The 23,912-nt window shown below is 43.9% G+C and overlaps 1 protein-coding gene across 1 annotated transcript; it reads left to right on the forward strand.

Annotated features, from left to right (window-relative positions):
• Window positions 1-219: 219 nt before the first annotated feature.
• Window positions 220-13,822, forward strand: CBX2 (chromobox 2). Its single transcript, XM_053303735.1, has 5 exons — window positions 220-467; window positions 580-623; window positions 1,729-1,794; window positions 6,383-6,452; window positions 7,130-13,822. The coding sequence occupies exons 1-5, from the start codon at window positions 396-398 to the stop codon at window positions 8,495-8,497; spliced, it is 1,620 nt and encodes a 539-aa protein (XP_053159710.1). The 5' UTR covers window positions 220-395; the 3' UTR covers window positions 8,498-13,822.
• The last annotated feature ends 10,090 nt before the right edge of the window (window positions 13,823-23,912 follow it).

Here is a 23,912-nt window from a genome sequence, read left to right on the forward strand (position 1 = left end):
GGATTAAACTACAGAAACCCATAATCCCCGCAATCCAATTTCCCCGATTATAGAGGGTAGAGTACGGCACGAGAGACAATAGCGGCAGTTTGGCTCCCTTTCTCCCCTAGAAGCTCCCAGGCTCCGCCTTCCCAGTTTCTCATTGGCTCCTTGGGAATTTGGGGAGCCCCTGAGCTGGGCGTGGGAAGGCGGAGTCGGTTGCGCGCGCGCTGCATTGTGTGCACCAGAAGCAAAGCAAGGGTAGCGGGGAGCAGGCGGGCGCGCGCGCTTGTGCCTGGCGAAGGGAGGACGGCAGTGGGCGAGGAGAGCGCGCGGGGCCTCTTGCCTTGTGCAGGCACAACGCTGGCTCCGCCACCAGCAAGTCAGAGCAGGAGGGAGCTGAACCAGGCAGCGCCATGGAGGAGCTGAGCAGCGTGGGAGAGCAGGTCTTCGCCGCCGAGTGCATCCTCAGCAAGCGGCTCCGCAAGGTGGGCAGCCGGCCGGGAGCAGCAGCAGCAGCAGCTTCTCCCTCCAGTGCTCGCCTCTCGCTAACCCGCCTCCTTCCTTCCTTCCTTTCTTTCTCTCCCTCTCCCTCCGCAGGGCAAGCTGGAGTATCTGGTGAAGTGGCGAGGCTGGTCTTCCAAGTGAGTCCGGACAATGAACGCAGCAGCTGAGCGCCAGCCGGCCGTTGGCCTGAAGGGGGTCCAGGGGCGTGGCTTGGAGCTTGCAGACTGTTGGGGATGCTGCTGGGCCCAGGCGACCGGGGAGTTGGGGGCGAACAAGCCGTGGGGAGCGAAGAGATAGTCGTTGTCGAGGGCTGGGAAAAGAAGCCAGGCTTGGCGGGGCGCGGTTCCGAAAGGTCTCTTTACTTTTGGAGGCGCTTCTGGGCGCGTGGAAGTTAGTTCAGTTTTTGCACGGCTGTTTTTCGTCTGGGATTGGAGGTGGGCTTTGGAGTGCAGCGTTTCCTCCCGCGGGACTTCCTTTTGTTTACCAGTAACTTGTGTCACCTTTCCCCCCTCCCCATGCACGAATCCCCCGATTTTTCCTTCCCTGCTCTGTATACCCCTCTCCCCCATGTGTTGCACGTTGCTCTGGTTATCCTGCTAAACACAGTGCCATGCCATGGGTCACCTCCGTGCCCCTTTTGTAATGGAGGCACTAGAGGAACAGCTCTGTATGAGCACCAAGGCTCCAACACAGAAAGGCAAAAGCTTTCCTTGTTGTCTTTGGATTCCCTTCTGAAACCTGAGCTATCAATTGATGCATGTGGTGGCTGCTTTACCGCCCCCCCCCCCCTTGCATGAGGAAGGGGGGTTGTCAGGGTAAGAGAGAACCTTCTCTGCTTGCATCTCCTCCCAGCTGCTCCTGCAAACCAATTCTTTCCTCTGTGCTTTTATCCTTTTCTTGCTCAACTTCTCATCTTACTCCTGTGCATGAACACACACACACATGTGTTCTCAAGTTATGCATGATCCATTTGAGGTTTTCCTCCTGTCAAGTGAATGTTTTCCTTACTCCTCTCCTCCCCTGTCCTGTCCATTAAGCAAATTGAACCTGCCCTGCTTCATGCCTCAGTTCTCTCCTCCATTTAATGATGGAAGGTTTTTAAATTCTACCTTCCAAATCAATTTTTTTAATCCACTCTGTGCATGGAACTAGCATTCTGTTCTTAATCTGCTGGTACAACAGAGAGATCTTAGTATTGCTTACTTTATGATAATAGGGCATGTTTGCAAATACTCTTTCTAGGCACAACAGCTGGGAACCTGAGGAGAACATTCTTGATCCCCGGCTTCTCTTGGCCTTTCAGAAGAAGTGAGTAAGCTACAAATGTTGCTGAGGGGAAGGAGGGTTCTTCCAGGTTGGCAAACTGGAATTATGGAAATGGAGCACAAAGTAGCCCATTGTATATTTATTGTTACCCATAAATTACAGCTCACAGCCAGCTCTTTCTTGATACCTAAATATAAAATGTTTTAAGGGGCTGATTGGTTACCGGCCTCAGCCTCAAGTGTAAAAATGCATGACTTAAAAGGTTTTCATATAATGCTCAATTCTGTGTGTTTTCCCCACTTCTGTATTGCATATTAGCTACAAGGTTGGCTTTATTTTAGTCTCTTTCCCTACCGTACATCCCACATAAACATTCACACACACAAGTAGATTCAGTAACTGACATACAAAGCAGCACTCCATGAACATGCCAAGAAAACACCCAGAGACCTTCCTCACTACTGCTGCGTCCACATGTGCAGCAGGCAGAAGCAAATGTTGATCATTTCCACTGTCTCTGGAAGTGCCCTGTGTCACCCATAAATGGGGAGTGCTGGTCTTGTGGTAGCAAGCATGAGTAGCTAAGCAGGATCCACACTGGTTTGCATTTGAATAGGAGACTACATGTGAGCACTGTAAAATATTCACCCTATGGCAAGGCTGCACAACTTCGGCCCTCCAGCTATTTTTGCACTACAACACCCATAATCCCCAGCCATGGTGGCCAGTAGATAGGAATTATGGGAACTGTCGTTCAACATTTGCAAGTGGGCCAAAGTTGGGCAGCTGTGCCCTAGGGGCTGGGGCCACTCTGGGAAGAGTATCCACATGCTTGCATGCAGAAGGTTCTAAATTTGCTCCCCGGCATCTCCAGGATAAGGCTGAGAGACTCCTCCCTGTAACCTTGGAGAAGCTGCTGCCACTCTGTGTAGACAATGCTGAGCTAGGTGGATCAAGTGTCTGACTCAGTATAAGGTAGCTTCTTATACTCCTAAGATCATGCAGCCCTCAGGGATGTATTTTCAGGCGACATGGGGCACTTCTGCAGTCAGTGGAAATAATTTAAATCCCCCGTGCACAGCTAGGAAAAGCTTTCTGTAGCATGGACACATCTTTCTTGTGGGTCTATGGTCCACTGCTTTGTATGTCAGCCAGTGTTATGTGAAAAACTATTTAGATGAGATGAATTGTTGATTCAATCAACTACCCTTATAGATTAAACTTTAAAAAGTAAAAAGGGTCATATTTTGCAGAAGTCTAATCTCATGTTAGCGGTTTCCAGGTGTCTTACAGTAGCCACCTCTGACAGTTTTTGTAGGATATCTTTTATTTCTCAGGATTGCTTAATCTATTTCAATTAAACCAGTCTTCTGAAGAGAAATGCAGCATCTGCACCAAACAAAGAATACACCAGAACCTCTCTTTACTAGCTGTAAGAGAACTTGCTAACCTTCTACCCTTGCTTGTGTCTCCCAGTCAAAAGAAATGCCATCTTGTGAAGCCCATGTTGTGCTTAAGTTTTTATGCATATTGAAAGAAGAGGTCTAAAACTTAAGATGGTAAGATGTAAGGCAGACTGCAATGAGGACCCCCCAAAAAGCTCTCCAAACATAATTGGGTAACCAAATGGCAGATACACAGAAGCCCAAGGTAATATATACTGGGATAGAGAATCCTAACTACCCGTTTGTCAAGAAGCTATTGTCTATTCAGGAAAACTCCTGGAAGTGGTAAACAAACTACAATGTACTGTAATTAAATGTACAATATGCTTGTCTTAGTTCAGAGGCAGTATGTATTTGAATACCAGTTGCTGGGGGGAACACCACTAGGAGAGGGCTATATCTTCTGCTTGTGGGCTTCCCAGAGGTATAGCCCCTCAATGGCCCCTGGAGAGCAAAAAAGATGGACTAGATACAATTTGGGTCTGATCCATGGGGGCTGTGCTTATATTTATTTATTTATTTATTTAGGAGAGTGGCCAAAACAAGTAAATATCACCAGGGAACTGGTAAAAGATGGCATGCATATGTTAACACTGATGGCCTTGCTCTCTTCCTATATTGTACCATCAAGGATAAACAAGTGTGTTCTCTAGATCCCCATATAGCCAGATCACATAGTTTGTCACATATATGGAGCTTCTCACTGGCATGGTTCTCAAGATGAGAATAGTCTGTCCTCCCATGCCACTTTTTTGCAATGAGGTCCAACAATGGACTCTGCTGGTTTGGTCAGCGTTCAGGCTGCTTATGGGCTTTCTTACCAAGTGTAGCTGCTCTGATTGCCTGCACATCTTCTGAGACCTCAAAATTGCTTTCCTGCTCTGTAAGGGGGAAGGGGTATATGCTGCCTTTATGCTGTCTGTAGGTGGCTACACCCTCCTCCAGCTGTGCACAGTTGCCACAATTAAAGGATCAGGTTGCTGCCTACTGCTATCTTCTAAGGACCTGATTCTGCCATCCTACAACCCTTCTGACTGTTTTGTGGCGAGATAGCTTTCCCCTCTCCCTAAAATTATCATGGGGAGGGGTATAAATAATCATTTTGAGAACAATGAACTATAATTTAATCCTTGGAATAAACACAACTAAGAACACTGTAATAATACATAAGTGTATGTGTAAATGTTTATAAGTGTAAAAATTTGTCATATTTTTATTCCACCTGATATGTACATCTCTAGGTGGTGTACAAAATTTAAAATATTTAAAAGTCACATATTAAAATACATGACACAATAAAAACAATAGAATAAAAGTTATTAAAACAAGTTTTAAAAATTATTAAAATTAAAAGAATGAATGGCAAGAAATTATTCATTCTTAAAATTGGGGTTATGAATTGATAGGTAGCTGGGATTTGTGGTGTACTGTTTGTTTGCTTGTTTAGTATATTTGTACACTGCCCCAAACTCATGTCTCTGGGCAGTTTACAACAACATAAATTAAAACCAAAATTAAAGCATTAAAACAGTTTAAAGCCACAATTTAAAGCTTGAGTGAATAAATGCATCTTGGGAGTCTTTTAAAAAGCTGTTGGAGATGAGGAGGCTCTTGTTTCAGCAGGGAGTACATTCCAAAGCCTTGGGGAGGCATCAGAGAATGTCTGTCCCTGAATAGCCACCAAACTGGTGGCAACTGCAGATGGACCTCTCCAGATGATCTCATATATGTTCATAAACAGTGTGCTGTAGCTTTCACCAATGATCAAAATGGGATGTTGCTGCTATGTCCTATTTGTTTACTTCCCCATTGGAAAACTGAAAGTAAAGTTCCAGACATCTGGTTCTCCCTGCCCCAAGCAATTTTTATCATGTATTGATGATCTTCTGAAATCCAGAATCTGTGAATGTACTTGTTGGAAGCTCCAGCAAGTGGGGTGGCTGAAGGCAATGTCACTTAGTATGACATAGGAGCCATATAAATTTAGAGATATGTGGACCATGCATATGAAAACAAATGACATACACTTCATGCATTTCTTATGTAAATAATATGAACCTGATAAAATTATAAAAAGAAATGCAACATGAGATGAATGCAGACAACCAGCTTACTTTATGATCAAGTTTTCTACCATGGTATTGCTTGATTATCTATATTAATATGACATAGTATGATTTTCTTCTGCTACAGTCTAATGAGTAAGAAGGTTGCTTTACCAAGTGGTGTAACTTCCACACATGCCCACTTGTTTGAATGGCCATCTCTGCTAGTGATCTATGGCTGTCAGCTTTATTGAGGAAGATATTCTTCCAAGTGAGAACATTCCAGAATTGTCTTTGCAAGGAATAGCTTTTCTTCCCTGCACTTTCCCTGTTGGTTTCAGATTTAAATTCTACTTTTTAATTTTCCCTGGAAGATTTAAATACAGTACCCATCTAAATGTTTGCTTATGTCCTGGCATTTTTAAGTATGTGGGGGGATTTTGTGAAAAATAATCCTATATATTTTGTCCCTGTGTGTCAAATGTGATGAGCTGTTAAGTGGAAGATCTGTGGATATAGATTTTAATGTGTAAAATTAATTTTGCAGTGAAGGTTCTTAAAATGTATGGCTTTACAAGTTTAAGCAAAAACACAACAGAGGGCTTCACAGGTTTGGATATTTGTACATTGGAATCTTCTTTAGAAGTTATAGATTTTTCTGAAGAGAATGACTCCAAAGAGAGAGAACATTGTTCTCCTGACCTCTTTGAAACAATGCTATTATCAGTATGAGTAAATTTTAAAGATAGCAAGAACAGCATGAACCATTTACTTCTGTTTAAAAAAAAAAAGGAATAGTGACAAAATACTGTAGTGATGCATGAATGAATAGGTAGAGCTAATGTCTTCACTCCATAGCAACAGAATTAGTTAGTAACTAGGAGCAGAGCAACAGCAGCCATGGAATAGCACAAAACCAGCCATGGTCATCTGTATGGTAGCCTTTTAAGACACATTTAAGAAATGGTAAGTTGGTCACCCATGGTCATGAGAAAACTAAGACAGAACTGTGTAGGAGGTAAATCACATGTACTTCTTAACTTACAGTGGAATTGTGTAATACTTTTTTTAATGAGGCATATTTTGACAAGGGAGAAAATGAGAAGAATGAGATGGCTGACTCCATCTTGTCTCTTTCAGGGAACACGAAAAAGAGGTGCAGAATAGGAAAAGGGGCAAAAGACCCAGAGGCAGACCCAGGAAAAATATTGTAAGTAATACTGACTCTGGGAGACAAAAATTGAGATATAATACAAGCTTTTGGGTTGATATTTTCTTGTACATAAGCTTATTACTTGGGTCATAATTTTGGATTGCACTATAGTCTACCAGCAGGGTGGGATTTCCCCACAGAAGAGAATCACATCATGTTTGGGGTTGCACAGAAGCTAAGGAGTCTCTTGTACAACCTGATCTTATCCCACAGTTGAGTGTACTTAATCTAGTCACCTGGAGTCCGTTTTTATTCTGTACAGACAACCAGGAAAGTAAATAATTAAAGCCTAATTGCCATCAACAGCTTTTCCTTACTGAAGCTAATAAAAGTGGAAATAGTGTGTTGTCATTTCTGAAGAAGCTGTCTAGGTAGTATAAAATGGAATGTGCTGTATTACTCCAACCTTGAGATAATGTAACCTTGCATAAATGTTAGCATGCCGGGTAGACTCTTTCTAGTAGCAGGAAGTTGACTGTGTACTTTAACCACTTATGTGAATTGGAACATCTTACTTTATTATAGGATAGACTTCTGTAGTCTGATAGATTTAAAGGCTATTCTCCAAAAACCTTCATTGGCTGTACTGCTAGTGAAACAGATCATATTAATGTTGCCCCAACTCTGCTTTTTTCTTTTCTTTTCTTTTCTTTTCTTAAAATTTGTTTTTAAAGGAACCTGAGGTGCCTCCAAAGAGCAAATCCAGCAGCTCCTCCTCCTCAACTACCTCCACATCATCTTCTTCTGATGAAGAGGATGAAAGTGACCTTGAGACAAAGAGAGCTCAGCGGAGCAGAGAGAGTCACCCAGTGCCTCAAAAGAAAGCTCAGATTCTGGTTGCCAAACCTGAGAATAAAGACCCTGTTAGGAAGAAGCGTGGGCGGAAGCCACTGCCTCCAGAGCAGAAGGCAGCAAAGAGGACTGTCAACCTAACGAAGGTGCTGAAAGCCGGTCGGAAGGAGCTAGGAGGGGGAGGAGGAGGAGGAACCAAATTAATGGGCAAGATGCAGCCTCAACACAATGCTCAGAGTTCGGGCATTGCTATGCTTAAATCTCACATGAAGGAAGCCCAAGGCACATTTGGTGGGTTTTGTTCTGGTGCCTCGTCCACGGACAACCTCTCCAGTGTTGTGAAAGGTACCTCGCCTGGAAGCCCAAACTGTGGCATCAGTTGGCAGAGCTCCATTGTGCATTACATGAGCAGGATGTCACAGAACCAGAGCTCAGCAGAGGCCTCTGCTGTGGGGAGACTGACTCTCAAATCAGCCATGTCCTGCAAGAGTAGCCTAGGGCTGGATTTAAAACTGAAAAACCAGAAAAGTGCTGGGGATCTGGAGTTAAGCGTGCAAGGCTCCAAAGTGGCCAAGAGACCTGGTGGCAGTGCACTGGGGGAACAGAAAACGGGCTTTGGTGCTGGTGCTCAGAACTTGCACAACGGTAGCAAGGTTCCTGCCGGCTCTCCCGGCAGCCAGCCAGCTTCCAACCAGGAGCTCAGTCTTCAAGCTTTAAATCTGCAGAGTGTGAATAATGGGCCAAATTCCACAGGCAGTAGTAACCTTCCTCGTCACAGTTGTGGGACTGTGGCCAAAAGTGCTGGCAGCAATCTAGCTATGAACACTGGTATGGCCAAGGGCAGTGGGCCAAATTCTGTGAGTGCAGGGACACCGTTAGCAGACGCAGATTCTCGTAAAAGTGAGAAGCCAGCACAAAGAACTACCACTGGTGAGAGAGATTTGGCAGCAAAAAGCAGCACCGCGTGTGCACAGGAAGGATGTCCCACAGCAGAGAATCACAAGACCTCAGCCCTATCAGAAATGAGCACCGGGGAAGAGGAGACAAGCTCTGATTCTGACAGAGATTCTGCTTCTTTCCCTGGAGCAGGCCAGAACATGTCTGTCTCCATCCAGACTAGCCAGGACTGGAAGCCCACTCGCAGCCTCATTGAACACGTCTTTGTCACAGATGTGACAGCAAACCTGATCACAGTGACTGTCAAGGAATCGCCAACCAGTGTTGGGTTTTTTAATCTTAGACATTATTAATCTTTGAGGCATGCAGGGGAATGTAATTATATGTACACACACACACACCACCCATCTCATTGACTCTACCTGCTTGTTGTCTTGGATGCCAGAAGGGGAGAGAGAACCCAGCTGCTACTGCCCTTTATAAGCTATATATTACTAAGCAGTGATCCTGCACTGAGAGGTTCTGTTGCTCTCTGTGGAAGCTCCCTGAAGCCTGTCAAGAGCTTTTCTGGGAGCAAAGTTCTGATGCAGCTGCCCAAAATGTGTTTGGACAGGGTTGCAGACTCTGTTTTTTCCTGACAAGGATTGGCTTTAGTTGTTCAAATCAGCCAATATAAAGAAGGTTAGGTGAAGGCTACTCGCCCAGGTTTTTCTGTGCTTGGACCTGTTAGCTTTCTGGTTTGAAATAGAAGAGAATTGGGTGTCCAGTTTCCTGTTAAGTTGTAGAGAAACGTATAGTACAATAACAGTGTGTTTCCCCAAGGAAGATGATTCCTTATTCCTCCACCAAACAAAGAAGACTGGACTTGTGTGAGCTTCTGAGACAGTAAAACCCCAATCTAAACTTGAAGAGGGGAGGGTAACACCTTTGCATTTAGTAGGCTGCAAAAGAGGGATTTGAAATGAGAATATTGTTTACATTTCCTTAAGTCTGCCTTGCTTTGGAAGATGAAGGGGAAGGTACAGAATATGGCATTGCCCTAAGAGCTTTGGGATTGGGCGCTATTGGTTGTAATGTCAAGCAGGTTGTGTGCTATTTCAGGTTGAGCATGGGCCCCTAGAAGCACTAGCTCTATATTAACCCTTATCCAAAACTCTGCAAGAAAGCATCTGCAAAAACAGTCTTGGAGTGCTCCAGAAGAGTCTGTCCGTAATGCAGTACCATTTTTTAATCTGCTGGGCACCAGTATGCACTCAGTTTGACATCCAGCCTCCCTTTCCTTATTAGTGCGCACATGTGTGCCTGTGTGTGTTCACACATATATGTTACAAGGGATTCTTCACACATTAGAAATTGCCTACACAGAAGTTACTTCTGTGGAAGAAATACGATGCAACCTGCACGTAAATCTTTTCGCCCCTTTCTGAGTTCAGTTGTGGCTTCCCAGGATATGTGTATGGAATCACCATTGCACATGTGCAGCTTTAATTTGAGATAAATATTCAGATTGTACAGTATTTCTTACACAGAAATATTTTCCATATAGGAATTTTGTAGTGCAGCCCTGAGGTTTTAATGAGGTGAAGGGTGATTCCTGCATGCACAGACTCCAAATATTGTGGAGCTGCCTAGTCCCTTTGTTCATACTTTGTGCACACCATCAAAACAGAACATTTCCAAGAGATGGTGAATTGATCTTGGGAGCAGAGATGGACCTAAATGAGTCCCCAGTTTGTAGAGTGATTGGAACAGAATGCTGCTGACCTGTGCTGGCCAAACTGAGTTGAGGACCTTTAGTATTTAGGGGACAGATCCTCAGGACCTCTTATCAGACAGATCCTAAGTGACATACCCTTACTTTTACAACTTAGCCACAAACACTGTGTGTAAGTAACATTCTAATGGGCAGATCCATTTCATTTTCTCCTTCCGTGTTTGGGACTACACCTTGGTGTTTCATCTCAAGGCCACATAATACCAGCCTTCATATGCAATGGGGATTAAACGTTCTGGTCTGCATGGTTTGTAGCTGCAGTAGACATTTGGTACCAGTGTGTGAAACCAGAGAGAGAACAAGCTGGAGAGCAGCTTGATACCAAAATTTGTGTTGGGCTTGGACTTAACTGAAATCAGACTGATTCAATATGATGATGCCACAATAAATGTCTCCTGTGGGCCAAAACTTATGCTCAAAGGTTTAGGCTAGCACTAAGTAGCAAATTTAGCTCTTTCCAGATTTGATTCTGTTCCTGCTGACTTACCAGGACTTCAGTGTACTCCTAGGATGAGTCCCCAAGTCCATAACATGCTTGCAGAGGGATACTTTGCTGCCACATGAGCACCTAGAAATGGCCATTGGACTCTGAAAGAAACTTGTTTGTCACACACCAAGGCCACCTTCTAAAAGAGGGCATAGGAGGAAGGGATCAACTAGGAATGGAAGTTATGCAGGTAATAGTAGCTTTTGGGTCATAAATTCTGCAAAAAAATGCTGTTGAATATATTGCTGTATTTGATCATGCCCTCTTGGCAGTGGCTTATTTGTTTGCCTTGGTATGTTGCACTGTCATGGGAATGGCAGCCTTGGTTGGGACAGAGAGTGGATTATTCATTCCTAAACCCTGAATATTCTAGAGATGGAAGGGCAAGTTTCTGTGTAGCCTTCACAATTACAGGGTGCATCTGTTTGTAGGAGATGCTCCATGACAATTAGTGTCAGGCCTGTTTGTCCTGAATGTAGAACAGGTTGGTAGTATGCATGTCTTAGTATGACCCTAAGACTAGCTTGCAAGCTTTTGAACTGTTCTGATGGGAACCCTGTCCCACTTTTCTTTTTAAATAGTGGCTTTGCCTGCCGGTTTCATGTTCTCTGTTATATTACACTCTAGGAGTTCATATGGTGATAGGATAAACAAGGATGAGAAAAGAGAGAAGCTGTAAACTCAAATGGCTAAGATGTTGCTCTCATTTATGCAAACAGGAGCAACTCTAATGGATGTAGAAGTGCATCTGTCCACCTAAAGTGGTGATCCTAAGCTTGCTTGCTTTAGAAGTGAATTCCATTGAAATGGGATTTTCTTCCAAATAGCTGTATTAACAGCTGGGGTGCAAGTTTCCAATGATGCACTAAGTGGCATGTTTGAGAGCAGCTTTGATTTATTTATTTTTTAAGTACTGCTTCTCATGCTGTTCTCCTGCATGTTTGTTGAGCAAGGTGATGGAAGTTGATTTAGGCTTTTCCACAGGGTTTTCCAGCTTGTGGTTCTCAGGATGTTGCTAACTCCAACTCCCATCACCCCCAGCTATAATTTCCTGTGGCTGGAGTTGATGGGAGTTGTAGTTCAGCAACAGCTGGAATACCACAGGTTAGGAACCCCTAAGCTCACATGGCAGCTACTGCTGTTTTTACCCTGAGTCCTCTGGAGCCACATGAGGGTTAACAAGCATGGTCTTGTTTTTTCTTTTGAACAAAGCACCCATCTTTCCCTTTCAAAGTGCCAAAATAATGTGTTTGCTTCTGTCTTTATCTGGTTTAAGATTGATTAATGAAGTTTCTGTTTAGAAGACTGAAAGACATCCATGAGCAAATCAGAACCTTTTGGCACAGCCTAGCTCAGTTCAGGCTTGGTGTTCTAGATGCTGTTGGAGTGCTTGGTGTTCTTTGTCATAGAGTTGGCAGGTTCTACATCTGTAGCAGTGAAAAGTGATCTAGAAACTTGGACTGCAGTGCCTGCTACCTCACTGCCTTTGTTGTGCATCAAACGTTCACATATTTGGCCTTTCTGAATCTAAATTCCCTTTAACTTCTAGAGTATGCCCTTTGGAGCAGTGTGTTTGCTGGCATGTGTCTGATGTTTTGCCAGGATCAGGTAGCTATTGAAGTCCTAATGGAGCGCCAAGGTCCTGGAGCATTGTACTATGTTAACGTTTATGCTAAATAGACCTGTTCTGCTAATGGAGGTGACAGCTGTCTGCTAGAGACACATGCCACCCTCTCGCTTTGCTTAGGCCATCTTTTCACAAGTAAAGGAGGTCTTGTGCTGGGATGGTTTCCAATGAGTTTGATATGATCTGAAGCTCATTAGAGGTAAGGGGTCCATTAGTACCGCTGAGATTTCATGAACAGGAACTAGCTTTGCTTCTACCCAGAAAGCCCACTGTTACATATTATTCTCCTAGATACCCTAACTATTTTGTGTGTATATACCCATTACATTAAGCTTGCAGCATTGTGGCTTACATCAGTATATATTCAGTTTTGCCCTACTGCTTCCAGTCTTGTATTGTTCTCACTTCTGCCAGGTGCCTAACCTGTATGTCTATTCCTTTTCTAGGTAAGCTGCTTTTCTGTCTGTAATTTTAATGTATAGCAGCTTCTCCTCACCAAGGGGTACTTCTGCCCTTCAAACCTCTGTACAATTTCCTTGGGATTCTTGACTTTGCTCTTCAGTCAGTGCCATTGGATATAGGCTTCTTTATACTCCACAACTTGCTTGGAAAACTGAAGGTTGCTTTCCCTTTCTTTCTCTTCAAAGCTCTAATGCTGTGCCTTTCTGTTAACCAGCTATTTCAATTCCAAAGTCTATAATCTTAAAAACACCTCAACTAACTAATAAGGTGATCCACTCTTCTGATTAATGCTTGATGTGCAAGTGAGTGAAAGATTTAAAAAAAGAAAAATTAGCATCTCATTGACAAACTGCATTCGAATTCACAGTTTAAGCTTAATCTGTCATGGACAAATGGTTCAAATTGGTGCTATCCATGTTTATTAGTTGATAAAACTAGCATTCAAAGCATACATTTCATATATTTTTCTTAAGTTTGCTGCTGTATGTCAGAGTGTCTTTTAGTTGTATGACAAACTGCTGTTTCAAGTTTTGTCACTTGAGAAACACCTTTAAAATTAATAGTGCTGCAGTATTTGTATATCAAATGGATTTTTTTTATTTTGGTCCTGAGACAATTAAGTTGCTCTCTTAAATTTATTGGAATGCTCAGTTTAGACCATTTGCTTAGAAGTAAATATGTACAGTGCCAAAAAAAACCCCAACAGATATACTTCAGATTGTGTTTTTGTTCTGATACTCCAATACTACTACAAATACTGTTCAGTGTACTCAATTTTGAGTTCAAGAGAATTGGCTTTCACAAGAAGGAAACTTGTGAGAATTGGTTCAGTGCTTCTTGTAATGTGTGTCAATCACTGTGTGCTTAATTTTTTAAAAACCAAATAGTTCCGTATGACATTTTCTAATTGCTTTAACTAGAGCTGTTTCTTTGCTTTTATGCTAAGAGAACAAAAGTTGGAGATGTTATTACCCTGGGAAAGCTTTAGGTTCTTTGTTAGAGTGGGACAGCCTTTCCAGCCAGAATATTAAATAAGGCTGAAAGCAATGTCTGCCCATTGATCTTGCTGTGGGTTCACTGCTGCGTTTGTGGTTTGTTTGCTTGACCCTGGCTGGCTGGCTGGCTTGCTTCTCTTGTGTGATGTCTATCTTCCACTATTCCTTGGCCATTAACACTAGTTTAGACTTGAGATTGCTAGACTGTCTTTTTTTAAAATTATTTTGCAGGTTAAAAAAAAAAAACTTCTAGAAGATGATATGCTGGACAATTTTTGTATAACTGTTTCAATTCATGGTTTTAGTATCAATAAATATTTTTTTAACTTTCCAGCTTTATTGTGTGGCCTTTTCTAATTCTACTGCACGCTTCGTCATCCTGTTAGTGTACTTTTTCAAATTCATGTTGAGCGTTGAATGATGGGTATTAAAACTGTCTTAAGAATAGTTAGGCCAATAGCCAGTATCAGAAAGCTACTAATACCCCATGCATCAGTAGCAGTATACAAGAGAGGGACAATAATGGAGCCCTTCCAACCATCAGAGGGCTTGGGGAACACAGCTTATCTTGAACCATTGGTGGGCTTATCATTTTACTTTGTTTTCAGCTTCCATGATGATCTGCAGAAGCGGATTTCCACAGGTTGATGGGGGGAAGAGAATGACTTCCTATACTAGCTTGATTCCCAGTTTTGTTTGTGTGCCTACACTCACTGATAAAAAATGAATTAGTTATTCTTCAGGCCATCATTTGCAGGACACTGCATCAGCTATTACATAAACATTTTTTCACAAATGTACTGTCAATGTAATAATACTGGCCAGCTTCAACATTAAATGGCTTGCTGAATAATTCCTAAAGAAATGGGCAGAGAAGAGAAAAACTATTGCATTGATTTAAACTTGCACAGCTTTGATAGGCAAGCCCCTGGACAGGGGTGTAACTATAATAGGGCAAGGAGAGAGTTGTCTGGGGGCCCCACTGCCTGGGGGGGGCAGAGGCAAGTCACATGACTGATTCCCCCAGCTGCATCCCTGCCCGGTCTTCCTTCAGTTGTATTCATCCTCCAAAACTGATATGGGTGTTAAGACCTGGAGCTACCAAACAGCATGTCTTTCTCTAGTACCATTAAATGACTTGCATCGTCCACAATTTACAAAACCTTTAAAAAATAACTTGTGATTTCTTTATTTCATGAGCTGAGCTGCAGTGATGGGGGGCCCATTTTAAAATCTTGTCTCTGGGCCCACTACAACCTTGCTATGCCCCACCCCTAGAAAGCATACCTAGAAGATGACTTTCTAGATAAGAAGAAAATTTTATGTTATCCTTGGAGCTGCATTTGTGTTAGCCTTGACCTAACAGTACCAAGTCTCATCTTCTCAAAACACAGGGGTACAAGGGAGCAGCCTTGCTGTTGAACAGCTGGCTTTGTGCAGTGATACATATTACTGTTCACAGTTGGAAGTAATTCTGCATCAGGTGGAATGAAGACTCACTTCCTTGCTGGCTGCATCTCCATTCCAGAAAGCCAGCAAGGGTTTGTTTTATCCTGCCTTCCAAAGGGAAGAAGCCCTATGAGATCGCCATGTCCATGAGTCCACCCCTAATAACTTTTGTGTTTACAGTCCAATACAAACCAAATGTACAGTACATGGGAGAGGGTCCTAAGGGATCCTGACTAGGCCATTTTGTGTTGCAATCTGCCATCTTGCTGGTGACCACTCAAATTAGCACCACCTCTTTACAGCTGATTGCAGGCTGATCCTGATCACATTTATAGTATTAAATAATTGAAGGATAATTATTACAGTTAAATCTGGTCCATACTAGCTCTGGACCATTCCACAACACCTCCATGAATTGTTGAAAGAAGCTGAAAGTAAGCTTAGAATTTCTTGGTTTTGTCTAAGCCAACTTTCAGAATGCTTTTAACATTGTCGTGTTTTAATCACGACATTTCCTGAAATCATGTGAAGCCATGTTTTCAAACTTAAAACATCCTAAAAGCACTGGATGAGTGCACTTGCAATCTGGGAGCATTCTGTTTTATTTATCATATTTCTATACTGCCTGATCTAGACCTTTCCAGATATAGACATTCTAATTGATTATATGCTCCCCAAGGGCAAACTGTTTTTTTTTTTTAACTCTTTGAAGTTCACAAAATAGTGCAAATCAGAGAGAGACAACTGTGTCACTAATAACATTGGAAACCGCAGACGTCTTTACTTGCACAATCTCTTTCCACACAGCAACAGGAATTTCTGTGCTAGCTAGGGCAAATATCTTATTTTTCTGTAACACTGCAACTTTTCTGAGTGTAAATAAGGATATGTGTGGATCTCTTACAACAAATGTGGTCTGCTTATGCCATTGTGTACTATTGTGGTGTTTGCTATACTGAGTAACTACAGTGAGGGAACACCTAGAGGTAAAGTGATTGCTCACACAAGGTTGACACACCAGTCATTGGGACCAGATATAGATGGGGTACAGGTTTTAACATTTGCTGTAGGGAATCCATCTCAGAAATAGGACCAGTAGTATTCCCTTTCATGTTGCCTGCTGAATGTATACTTGTGCTTCCAGTTTCCTAGAGTAAGTTCTGTTCTCACAGAAACTCTAGCTTTATTCTGCAGTGATGTAGCTGCAAATTCAGAAGTGCAGGCACTCTCCATGACAGGCCTCATCACAGTCATGCCCACCCCAAAAGCCAGAGAAGCCAAGAAGTACTGCCGCTCTGTCCCTACACATTCCCCCTCCTCTACACCCCTGCTATTCAGACATTACATTGTATGTGTGTGATGCACATGTTTCTGTGTGAATGACTTATATATGCATTCATTTTGAAAACCAACCTGGCTACAGGCCTCCTCAAATGCAGGGAACAGAGTGGAAGTGTCCAACTTGTTTGCAGGCTGAATACAGTGTGAATAACTCTGCATGCATACAAATCTGTAGGTGTGAACACTATGCAGATTTTGTGTTGAACACAATGTGAATAGGGCTTCTGTTACTGTGGAATGTGGTCTAGCTGTTTCTTCCAGAGTAATACCGTGCAACAACTTCATTGTTATACTATGACAGAAGAGGAAGGATGTGTACAAGGTGGGTAAGAAAGTGACCTACAAGCTACAGGAAAAGCAAAATTTAATTAAAGATAAATGTATGGCAAGGAAGGTGGAAGGTAGTAAACTAGGGCACCCACCTTGTTTTACTTAACAGGGAGTATCAATTGGCTGCTTTAGTGCAGAGGTAATATAATCTAAGCTATTTTAGCCAAAGAGAATCATATATAATCAACAGAGCTGAAACTGAGTGAGAAGGTAATACAGATGCACTTGACTATACATGTACCTTATTACGATGAAAATATTTGTTCTGAACAGTTTATATGTATTATTTCGGGCAATGTGATTACTATCCTTATGCAGATTTATTGTCCTAATTAAACATACTGATTAATGTAAGCTCTAAAGCTATGTTTTTGTTAAATTTGTGCACTGCCCCAGAGCCCTTGATTGGGGTGGTCTAGAAATGTAATAAATTAATAAATAAAAATGGCGGTGGACTAGGAGAAGCTTGCTTTGCTATTGCATGGAGACCAAGAGCTGCATAGCTCATCCTGTGGAAATACAACAGCAGGAATTGGAGCATCTGCAAAACCAGATGCTGAAAGCAGCTTTTCTTTCTTGTACCATGGTGTGTACATGCCCCATATTAAAAAAATCAACTTTATGTAAATCAATAGATTTCCCAAGCCATTCCCATCCCAAATCTTACATTTCTATAAGTTCTCTGTGTTAAAGGTATTAGAATAACTGGAGGTTATTCAAACTTTCATTTACTTTAGGAAGGTATGAGTGGATACTGAACCCAGACATTTAAGTCTATAATATCCTTCACCACCACAAACAAAACTCTTTGACCAGTCCAGATGTTTGGGCCATAACTTCCCTGTAATAGTGGTTCTGGAACTTGAAAAGAAACTAGAGGAAACGCTTTGCACCCCCCACCCCCTTTCCCCCCTTCAAACAGCACAATTACTCCAGTTTGTGTCTCTGTATTTCCTAGCAAGCTTCATGGACCTGAAGCCTTCTACCTCAAGATCTCCTTCTGCCAGTTGGGGGCAGGCTTTCCCTACCCAACAGCTGCTTTGTGTTCTGGTAGGAGTGCAGCACCAAAGCACCCCTAGTGGCCAGAGCAGGTCCTGCAGCTGAATACTTGGAATACCCAAAGCCCCCACTCCCCACCCTTCTCTGCATCAAATGCTTATGCTTGATTACATGTTTGTCAGTTGCACACCCTGAGCTTTAAACTAGTTCATGGGGCTTGAAATGGACTGAACCTGTGAGTCAATTACTATTAAAATTAGTTCCTAGTTTTCTTTCTAACTATGTGTGGAGTGGTGGAAAGGGAGCCAGAATCCTTGTTCCTCCTTTTACTGGATATTGGAGAATACCAAGGAAAAACTGGAGCTCACTAGATGCAGAGATACTGATGAAAGGTGAAGAAGACTGAGAAAGAGACTGCTTGACAAGGGAGGAGGACAGTCTATGGGGGAAGGAACTGTCTCCTAAGTACAAGGGCGTAGCAAGGTTGGAGTGGGCCCAGAGACAAGATTTTCAAATGCCCCCCCCCCATTCACAGAAGCTCAGCTCATGAAGTAAAGAAATCTTAAATGAGGCTGAACAGTGGTAACAAAAAGCATAGTTATAGATATATACCTATGAGCCACAATAGAACATCATCCTAAATTTTTTTTTTTAAGGTTTTGTAAATTGTGGACGATGCAAGTCATTTAATGGTATTAGAGAAAGACATGCTGTTCTGGTAGTTCCAGGTCTTAACACTCAAATCACATCAATTTTGGAGGATGAATACAACTGAAGCACGAGCTAGGTACCTTTGTGCCATATAAACAAAGGCTGGGGAAATAAAGTCTGCAGCCCTCAAATGCACTTATTGATCAATCTATGTTCATTATTTCTCTTGTAAGCCTCTCTGGGGTCCATTGTCCCACAATTCGATGGGGTATCAGGGGTTCCCAACTGCTTATACTTCAGATGTTGCTGAATTACAACCCCCATCATCCAGAGCTACAATTTATTGTGGTTGGAGGTGATAGAAATCCTGATTCAGCAACACCTGGCGTCCCATTGGTTAAGAACCCTTGGAGTAGATGGACTCTGGACCAAGAGTGTAGCTATAATTAAGAGGATGGGTTCAAAGTAGCGGGGCCTCCCAACTCCGGGGTCCCAGCTCCACCCTTCTTATTTTCTTCATTATCTCCCTCATTCCGAGGAGCCACGGGAAAGGGGTGAACACGGCTCCCTCTCCCCTAGCTACGCCCCTGCAGACTCTGCAGAAACAAGAGTGAGTCTTTTCTACAATAAACTGATTTCGGCTTGCAGAATACGGTTCGCACTTTTCAATGTCCATCTGAATACATTTCGAGTCCATGAGTTGATCAAAGATGCTTACCAGCAGTGAGTGCATCGGCATTCGGGAGTATCGGCTCCCACTGGGATTTGTTTCAACCCGCAATAGACTTTCCCACTCGACGACAACTCCGAGTCCCAGTTAGCTATAGCTGGCCAAAGCCACGTTGTCTCTCGTTAGTTAGGATTTAGGCTGCAATCCTTTGCCACTTGCATAATATGCCCCACTGAACACGGTAGAACTTACTAAGCAAATACGCACTATAAGGCTCCCTTGATTCTCAGATTATTTACTCCAAAGTAGCCAATTGAAATCCAAACCTGTCAGTGGACGTTGTGCTACTTAATTAAAGGTGTCTTGTTCTTATTTAAGGATGAGCTCAGGTCGCCTAGTCACTTTTGATATTTCATTCTTTGGAGACGGGCAGCACGCGACTGTCGTCCTTCTCCACCGAAAGAACGCAGATCCTTCCACTACGAACTGGTCTTGCGGTAGTGAGCCTGAGCATGTGGCAAAGGGCATGAATTGTCCCCTTTGCTAAACAGGGCTTGCCCTGGTTCACATTTGAATGGGCGAGCACTGTCTGCTGCAAGATATGCCCCTTAGGGGATGGGGCCTTACCTCAGTGGTAGAGTAACTGCTTTGCCTGCAGAAGGTTCCAATCGCTGCAGTTGGGATGGGAGAGACAACTACCTGAAACTTTGGAAAGCCTCTGTTGTCAGTGCAGACAGTACTGTGTTAGATGGACCAATAGTCTGACTCGTTTAAAGCAGTTGCCTATGATCCTATGACTACTTTGTCCTATCTGGAGTGGAAGAAGGATTCGGATTCAGTGTGAATCCGCTCACACTCGCTTGAGCTATTTCTTTCGCGAATCCACGTTAAACGCTTTTAATTCCATTTCCTCCTACTCTCTCCATTTCCCCGAAGTTACTTGCCCCCTATGATAGTTCCGGTGTAAACACACGTCTGGAAGACAGACGTGTGCACCCTTACCGATGCAAAGAAAAAAAGAAAGGGAAAAAAGGAAAGAATCACGGAGCACGAAAGCGTCTATTGCTCCTGATTTAATGCAAAGATGCTGACAGCCCAAAGGGACTTTCGTGTGTGTTTGGTTTGAGCCTTTCACCCAACAGTAAATCGGAGTACAGCAGAAGAGAGGCTTGTGTAGAAAGTTTGAGATTACAAATGCGAAGGCATTTAAACCTTTGGCCCGATTATAGGCGACCTTTCCTTCCCGCCCCGTGTCAGAACTGAAGATAGAACTCGGATAAGCCAAGAAAAATGGCTGGTTAGTGAAGAGGGAGAGGGTTCCTTGTCCCGCTCTCCGCCTCACCCATCTAGGGATTCGAACTCGCAAAGTTCGAAATGAGAAAACCTAAAGGGCGCGCAGGCTGAAGTACACGGCCAGTTCTCATGTATGCGCTCATCACTGTAGCAGTTATAGTTTGTATTACCACCCCCCGCCCCCGTCTTTCATGGTGGAATCCAAGGAAGCGTACAGGCCACAGGGGGATTCCCTAGAAGACTCACATCCAGGCATAGACCACACCTAGATCTGCTTATTCAGCAAGATAGCTGTGTTTACGGTGTGCTCTCAGGTCTTGCAAGTGTTAATTATAGGCCGTTTTCCCGTATGCTCAAAGTGGCTTATATAGATATATATTAAACAAAATCAATATATGTAGCAAAATTTAAAACAAAACAGTTCACATCAGGAGGGTGTATAGTGAGAAAGGTCATACCCGCACTGATATTTACACTTACACACACGACTTTCCGCATTTAATAAAAATAGTCAAGGAGGCTGCATCTCTCACTCAAGGAGAAAATGATTCCACAACGTGGGGCCACCGCTGTTAAAGTCCTGCTTCCAGCCGACGAAAACGTCCCTTCCACAATGAAACAATATTCCTGTTGATCTGCCCCGAGGTAAGGTGAGTAAGGGCTGGTACAGGGAGAGGAGCAGTTTGGGACTGGCCTGTGTGAATGAACTGTCAAAAGCAGGACTTTCATCTAATCCCGTGTCAAACTATTCCCCACCCCCCGAAGTGGAGACAATGAAAAACTTGGGACTGGAGTGGAGTCACCAAGAGATCAGTGAGGCACATGCAGGTGTGACCATTGACTGTGCCGCGAGCTAACGCGTGACTGTCTTCGAAGCAAGCGTGCGGAGAAGGCTAAGTACAAGCATCACTTCATGCTGAGAAAGCCCAGCCCTCCCCGCCCGTTCAAACTCGAAGACGCTCACTTTCGGTTTGAAGTCCCGCGGAAGCTCACCCTACCAGCACCGCAGGCTCTGGAGTTTGCAGCCTGCCTGGCTCAAGAGGGGGAGTCAAGTCCCGCTAGAGAGAAGCGGCCGTGAGGAGGGACACTCCTCCTCTTTCCCTTGCCCCTGCCAACAAACGCAGCAGCTAATGTGAAAAGGCGGGGTAATCTCCGCCTGGGAACTCGTTGTCGGTTCGAAAAGCTCTGGGGAAAGTAACGTCGGTAATAAGCAGGGGTGGTAGCTAGGCGCGAGGGCGCCGTGTTAGTTCCTCTCTCCAGCGGCCCCTCGGAGTGAGGAGGCCAGTGGGAAAATATGGAGCTGGAGGGCCGTGTTCTTTGCATCCCTTCGCTCCGTTAAATCTGCATCTCCCCTGGTAGCCCCCCTGAGCCCTGCTGGGTGTGCAGCGAGAGCCGGGCAGGTTTGTCGGTTGGCTTGAGTTGCGGTGCCTTTCCTACCTCGCGAGGTTGCCTCTAGTCCTGTGTGAGCACACTTACTTGGAAGAAAGCCCGAGACTCCAGGGGGTTTCCTTCGGAATTCAACCTGCGCAGGATTGGGCGGCCAGTCTAACGCGTGGCTCCTCTTGCGGGCAGAAGGAGAAGGCCGCTCACAGGGTGGTAGTGTCTGCCAGACTTTACCTCCTTCTGCCCCACTTCAACGCCACATTCAACGCTTGTGCTTCCAAGGGGACAGTGTCGAGAATCGCTCATGTGGTGTAGTGGTTGGAGGGTCAGACTAAGCCCGCCCGAATCGGGTTCAAGTCGTCTCGCAGGGTGCCCTCGAGGTGGTCGATAAATCACCCGGCTGTTGTGAGGCTGACCGGGCCGAGGAGAGCCTCTCCCCACCCCACCCCCCGAGCTCCTTGGAAGAGTTACTCAGCAGAGAGGAGATGCTTTAAAAGTGGGAAGGAGCGCAAGGTACGTTCTGTCTGTTGCCTGGCCAGAGCACGCAGCCCAGCCCGTTTCTGGCCTTGCTAATTGCTTGGTTGATGGCACACAACAGAACGAAAGCACGCCATAACAACAGTAATTAAGCAGGCGCAGTGTCTGGAGAAGACAGACATTCCCAGCCAAAACATGTATTTACAGACAAAACTATGCCCGCTCCCATCACCACCACCACCTCATCCCACACACATTCTGCGAGGGGCTTTGCTATCAACGGAAGACGGCTTTGTTCAAAGGTAAATGGATGGAGAATTCCATAGCTTTGCTGGGCACACTCTTCTGTCCATCTTCTCTTCTCATTCGGAAGCTTCTTGCTGAAAGGCAGCCTATTTTTGTGCTGCGAACACAGATACTCATTAACCCGTTTTAGGGCTCGCTCTTCAGGTTGGCAACACAGTTGCTGCTGCTACAATATACTATTCCATTGACTACCCATTCTAAACTAGCCGTAGTTTAATCTGCTTTACTCTTGAGTAAGCCAAATTACTTCACCGCTTTCCGATTATAAAGACTTCTAAAAACTGGCTCACTCCCCACCACGCCCAAGATGATATGACTTTCATGGTCACCAAGACTCTTCTAACCAAGATGACCTATGGTGTAGTGGGTAGGGTGTCACCTTGGACTAGCGAGACCTGTGTTCAAATACCCCAAGCTGGTTGGACTAGTCATAAAATCTCAGTCTAACCACCACCACCACCGTTCACAGTGTTGTTGCAAGGATCAAATGGGAGTGGGGGAAATATATACCTGTCACCTCGAGCTGCTTGGTAGTGGAAGAGGGTTTTTTAAAAAATGCTATGACAACTTTGCAGACCAGGGTTTTGATTTTGTTTTTCAGCAGAGTTTATTGTCTTTCTAGTCGCTCCACCTCCTCCGCACCCAACCGTTTGACAAACCATCCATGGCTCTTGAATACTCTGGTCTTTGCAGTTTTAACAGCACTGCTATGCATTTTCCTTTCCCTGGCATTAGGAGCCACAGATTAGATTGGGCAAGAATGGGAGGGGGTAGGCAGCATCGGTAAAATAAAAGCGGCCTATTTCCCCCAAGTTGAGATAAAATGATGCTTATGACAATGTCAAGACAAGATGAGAGGAATATTCTTTGAAGGCACTCAAACGCTGTTTCCCTCAGAGAGAAAATTAACTCAGTCTTCTGTCTGTTATCTCAACAGCTAACCCTGGGTTCCTAATATTAATAGTGTTTCTAATCCACAACAGAATGCAGCCAGAGATTAAGAGGCCTATCCCAAAGAGAGACAGGCTTGTCCTGTATTTTAAATGAAGCTCAGTCATTGGTTTGTTGCATTGAAGTGTGAATTGTCCACTTTTCATGCACATATATGACCTTATCCTTGCCACAAAGTAACTGGAAAACTGGCCCTCCTTTTCAGGAAGACAATACTCAAAGCAGGTATAAGAAAGGACCTTGCCATTATTCCTTAATCTCTGTTAGGGTACCTGTTGAGATCCCTCCACCACTCTATCAAGTTGAAAGTTCAGCTCACATAGAATATGCTTATGAGAATGGTTCCCAGTGAAGTCAACTCCTCATACCTAAATTGAGTCCTGCATTTTAAGGTCCACTAAATAGAAGTGTTCACTGCTTGGTGCATGTCAAAATGGCAGAAATAGGGCTGCATCCACCTCAAATCTCCAATATCTTCCAGCCTCTTTTAATTCCAGAGCCCAGTAAATGGGGGCAGGCAGGTGGGGGAGGGGCGGCTTTCTATGTCCATGTTTTGAACTGAAGATAGTGAGG

This window comes from Hemicordylus capensis, chromosome 2 (genome assembly GCF_027244095.1).
Source record: "Hemicordylus capensis ecotype Gifberg chromosome 2, rHemCap1.1.pri, whole genome shotgun sequence".
In the NCBI taxonomy this organism is placed as follows: Eukaryota; Metazoa; Chordata; class Lepidosauria; order Squamata; family Cordylidae; genus Hemicordylus; species Hemicordylus capensis.